A 5,634-nucleotide genomic window follows, 5' to 3' on the forward strand; every position below is an offset into this window, starting at 1 on the left:
CCCCCCCCCCCTCTCTCTCTCTCTAATACCAATCTTTAATTCCCCAATCTTCAATAATTATAATTTTAGTAAAAGAATCACATTATAAGCACAGACGATAATACATATACAAAACAGTGGTAGATAGCACAGATCACAGCACTAGCACAACAATAGCATTAGTAGGAACTAACAAATATTTATCGATCGGTACATGAATTTATAGCTAATATTACTTTGCATGATTAATGAAATAAAACTTAATAACAAATGCGCTTTATAGTTTTCGTATGTAATTTATATGCTCTTGTATAAGAACTACAGGAATCATATCATATATATTATATATTCATTTAATTTAAGACAATGTACTATTACGTATGTTATCATTTAATGCATTTAATCAATTATCATAAATCACTTCTTTATTTTAGCTATTTCGCTTATTTTATTATATTATATTACGCTGCACATTAATTTGCGATGGCTAATCATATATGTTAGTAATAAAAGTCTACATGTATACTTGTGAGGAAACGTGCAGAGAAAGGTATATTAGTTTATACTGTTAAAATATTTTCGAAATTTTCGAAAAATTTCGTGACTTAGATATTATTATATTTAATATATGCTTTTTTTCTCGAACATATATGATAACATCTTTTTTTCAATACAAATATATATACGCATTATATATGCTATAATTTATTTAAATTTATTGAATATATATGAATAAAAATGTAACTTTACTCAAGAAAATATATATAAGAAATAATGCAGATAATTGCGAAAAAGAATAAATTATATAATTAATTATATTTTCTATAAAATTAATATACATAAATGCATACATGTGCATGTATAATGAGGATTTATCTTGTCTGATTAAATCAACGCACAAATTTTTGTATTTGTACATAATTACTATGTAGTTAATAAGATGTAAGCGATAAATGCAAAAGACAATACGGTTTTTCAAGCTAAGATCTGCATGTACAAATATATACAAATATACAAGTAATTGATTGCAGAGATTATTAATTAAAAATTTTCTTATTATATAATTACAATTTATCTTTATTATATTTCTTCATTATATCGTACATAAAATTTTGTGTAAACAATATCAAATAATTATATTTTTGTAAAAAAAATTTCTTATACATAAATAAATAAAGTTTGTTCATGGATTTGATTATTGTGAATTGCATGATGTACTCTGTGTATGTCCTGCTTCTTTCTTGTAATGCTAATGATGAATAAGCAGCATTGTAAAATCAAGAAATTGCTTGTGTGAAAATTTTTCCTTTTTTTCATTATTTTGAATATTCTTTTAATATTATTTGAAATAATGTTTGAATTTATTTATAACAACAAAATACATATCAAGCATTTGTATATGTTAATAATATGCAGAGCTTAAGAAATACATCAATATTGAATTTATTTAAAGTTTCTTAAAAATTTTACATTTACTATTCCTGTAGAGCTTATACTTGCTATTGATTATGCGCTGAAGAATGTAGAAATATTTTCTAAAGCTCTGACTACGAAATTGCTTATCAAGATTTATTATCTCAAAAACAATTGGATTAATATTTAAAATTCACTAGGTGATCTGCCATCATATATAACTCGATTCCAGTGGGACATGGCTAAATACCCCATCAAACAATCTTTGAGGAATATTGCGGATATTATTAGTAAACAAGTGGGACAGATTGATGCTGATTTAAAAACTAAATCCACGATATACAACAATTTGAAAGGCAGTTTACAAAATTTAGAAAAGAAACAGACGTAAGTTTGATACATTATGATTTGAATGCAATCAACAATTATGTAAATGTCATTATGCAATTTTTTATCTGCACCAGGGGGAGTTTATTAACACGAAATTTAGCAGACTTAGTAAAAAAAGAACATTTTATTCTGGACAGCGAATATTTAACTACTTTGCTTGTCATTGTACCGAAGTGAGTAAATACATTTACAGCTTTCTTTTGACACATATGCTAAAGTTATTATAAAGTTGTCATATATTAGATCGTTGAAATAAACTGACATCTATGTGTATCTCATGTTTTTAGATCTAACTTTCAGGAATGGTACGGTTGTTATGAAAAACTGACAGATATGATTGTACCACGCAGTACACAACTCATTACTCAGGATTCTGAATACGGATTATTCACGGTCACTTTATTTAAAAAAGTAATGGATGAATTTAAATTGCACGCTCGTGAAAAGAAGTTTATTGTGCGAGATTTTATATATAATGAAGAGGAATTAGCAGCAGGTTTGTTATAATATTGAAATCTTTTATAATTTGCATGGGATTGCAGTAATACTTTAGAAATTAACACAAATTTGATATATTAAATCTTTAAAAGCTGAGCTGTGTAAAAAATAAAATTTATTATAATAATTACATTTTATTACAGGAAAAAATGAAATTACAAAGTTGGTAACCGATAAAAAGAAGCAATTTGGACCACTTGTCCGTTGGTTGAAAGTGAATTTTAGTGAATGTTTTTGTGCTTGGATTCATGTTAAAGCTTTACGTGTATTCGTTGAATCCGTTCTTAGGTACTGTACATATTAATATGTTTTATCGAAAAAAAAAAAAAAAAAATACGGTGTTATATTAATGTCATATATTGTAATATGATTTATAGATATGGCTTACCTGTCAATTTCCAAGCAATATTATTGCATCCGCATAAGAAATGCGCGAGGAGATTACGTGACGCTTTGAATCAGCTTTATGCTCATTTAGATTCATCTGCTACTGCTTCAACAGCGCACAATCAAGATGTAAGTAAAGATGTTGTAATTATTGTATTGTATTATTAAAAGTAGATTAATATTTAATTATAATTTTAAAACTCTATTCCTCATCATTTTTAATGTAAATAAATATTACTCTTTTGAATCAATTTTTTAAAATATCTATTATATACGAGAAATATATACAAGATCAAAGAATATTGTTTCTTCGTACAGAAAGTATTTATATTTATACAATATTTTAATTTGAATAGAATGTGGATATACCAGGATTAGGTTTTGGCCAAAGTGATTACTTCCCTTATGTCTATTATAAAATCAACGTGGATATGGTTGATAGTAAGGTCTAATTAAAGTCTGCGTTTTTCTCCTGAACATCATACTTCCTTTTATTTATCCAGATGATATAATTCTATTACATCAGGAATCTAGTGGCAGGTGCGTACAAGTTTCTCACTTGCATTAATATGTAAAAAGAATATTGCATTTCCAAAAAATTTCTTTCGATTTTTCCGTAGCTGTTACGTTTAATAATTACGAATCGCGTAATTTACTACAATTGGAGAAAATTGTCACATAGCCTTTTTCAGAAATAGTTATTTTTCTAAATCGATGAAATTAGAACGATGTATAAACTGTAATATTGCTCGGAACTGTGCATAAGAGTTGTGCATTCCTTTATACATATTGCTCCCAAGAGCCCCAAGTATTGGGGTATAAACATAAATCAATTGAAGTTATAGATGATAATAAAGATTCTCAGGCAAATACCATCAATTGTATGCTTTCGACTTGTATGTCTTCTTGATATACTTGGAAACAGCACATGTTTTACACGTTATCGCAACATAAAAATGTATAGCGTTTCTAAGTAGAATTGCTACAATGCAATCTTAATCCATTAATCTGTTATATAAAAGTAAAGAGCTGATCTTTTCATTGATGTGTAAGAGATCAAGATTCATGAAGAAAATATATAGACACACATCTTGTTACATTATGTAAAAAGCATTCACACCAAGTGTGTCATGTGAATATTTAACAAATTGTTAATCATAGTTTAGAAAAAAATGGATATCTTATTGTTGAATATTAAGAGAGGTTTCATGTCATGTATTCTTATAGTACATTTTATTGCTTCAAACAAATTTATGAACTACAAAAACACGTTTCATACGCGCGCAATATTTGCAGATTATATTATGTATTGTCTGTAATTGTCATATTATCATGAAAGTATATATAAGAATTTTAATATATCGCATGAACCATTCAATTGAAATACATATATATACATATACATATTATGATCATCGTTCAGCCTAAATATTTTAACAGATTGAAGGTATTTTTATCCTAACAACAAATTTATCGAAAAAACGATTAATAAAAACGTTTTTTCAAATCTCTATTTTGTAAAATTTGAGTTGCAAGAAAATAATAAATCGATTTTTTTTATATTATCAAATATAAATTTATTATCAACTGTAATTCAAAATGCAAGCTATATTTTTTAAATCAATTGTTCCATTTGTAAATTAAATTAGTTGTTTTTGAATAGCACCGTTACAAACTGCACAAAATAAGTCTCCTTTGTGAATACATTGCGTTAGGGAAAAAAGTCCCTTTTACAAGTTGGTAAAAAAAACTTTTCCCCATCAATGTCTTCGTTAAAAATGATCAAAATTGAAATTTAAAAAAAAGGTTTAAAGCTTTAAATCTCTATTTTCGAAAATTTACTATATTTTTTGAATTTATGTGAATTTTGTAATTTTTACATATAGAAAACGAGTTAAAAAAAATGAAAAATTTTCTTTTCTCTTTGTAGGTCTGTAGCGTGCACAACAAAATTTGAGCAAATTTTCAATCTATCATGAAAGCTTGAAGCTTTCCTTACAAAATCGTTTTTAAAAAATATTTCTATGATTTTTTTGTTCCTGAGTTACTCGCGGATTAAATAAAAAGGAACATTCTGACTTTATTGTTAGTAATTCCGTTACAAATCATCGTATCACAATTAAAAATACAGATTTTTAAAGCTGAACCGTTCCTCTATCAAGTGATGTAATTGCCAATTTATAAAAAAATAGAATATATGGGTTGCTAAAAGTCTTTTTACCAACTTGTAAAAAGACTTTTTCCCTAAAGGGGTATTATGTAATTATTATAGACATATATCATAAAGATATATTTTCTGAAGAATAATTGCATGTTGTTAAAACAAGCTTAAATTCTCACATTGATCATAATGTAAATTGCTTGTACATAAGAAAAATTTGTGTATAAAGTCGATGGTTTCATATTATATTTTGAGTTGCAAGATTATTGTAAAATGCAGACCAATGTACAATGTTTTAATTAAGCGTAAATCACACTAGCGGAAATCGATGACAATACTGATTAAATGTTGTCTGCTCTATAAGTCTACATAAAGAAGCCTGGCATATAATAAAAAAGGAAAACTGATATATGGCAGTTCAATTATGTAGATACGTTTAAAGAAATGATAATACAGTCAATTGACTTTTACGAATTGTATAGGTAAATGTAATTGTGTAGATAATAAATATTAAGTTTACTTGTCAGCATCTTTTGTTTATACGCTCGTTACTAAATCTCCAATTATGTAATATCAATCTAATCCTTTTATCACTCCTTTGATTTTTTGCATATGATTATGTACCTATATGTTTGTAAGTAGATTAAAAGTAGGAATTGCAACTCTTGTTTGTGATGAAGATGCTTATACTGTCTAATTATGGTGCAACAAAATATATGTCCTGATAAAACGTTTTATAGGATGTGAAAAGTAAACATAGAATTACAACAGTTTTATATATATATATATATATATAATATATAAAA

General features: G+C 26.4%; 1 protein-coding gene across 1 annotated transcript in view; it reads left to right on the plus strand.

Moving 5' to 3' along the window:
* LOC108694275 (V-type proton ATPase subunit C) overlaps window positions 1–3,688 on the plus strand; it is a 9,493-nt gene extending 5,805 nt beyond the window's left edge. The window contains exons 3-8 of the mRNA XM_018203658.1: window positions 1,593–1,779; window positions 1,857–1,955; window positions 2,070–2,278; window positions 2,424–2,568; window positions 2,658–2,796; window positions 3,024–3,688. Of these exons, the coding sequence (XP_018059147.1) occupies window positions 1,593–1,779; window positions 1,857–1,955; window positions 2,070–2,278; window positions 2,424–2,568; window positions 2,658–2,796; window positions 3,024–3,119 (875 nt within the window). The 3' untranslated portion in view covers window positions 3,120–3,688. The remainder of the gene's footprint in view (window positions 1–1,592; window positions 1,780–1,856; window positions 1,956–2,069; window positions 2,279–2,423; window positions 2,569–2,657; window positions 2,797–3,023) is intronic.
* The last annotated feature ends 1,946 nt before the right edge of the window (window positions 3,689–5,634 follow it).

Source organism: Atta colombica, unplaced genomic scaffold (assembly GCF_001594045.1).
Source record: "Atta colombica isolate Treedump-2 unplaced genomic scaffold, Acol1.0 scaffold12, whole genome shotgun sequence".
NCBI classification, from domain to species: domain Eukaryota; kingdom Metazoa; phylum Arthropoda; class Insecta; order Hymenoptera; family Formicidae; genus Atta; species Atta colombica.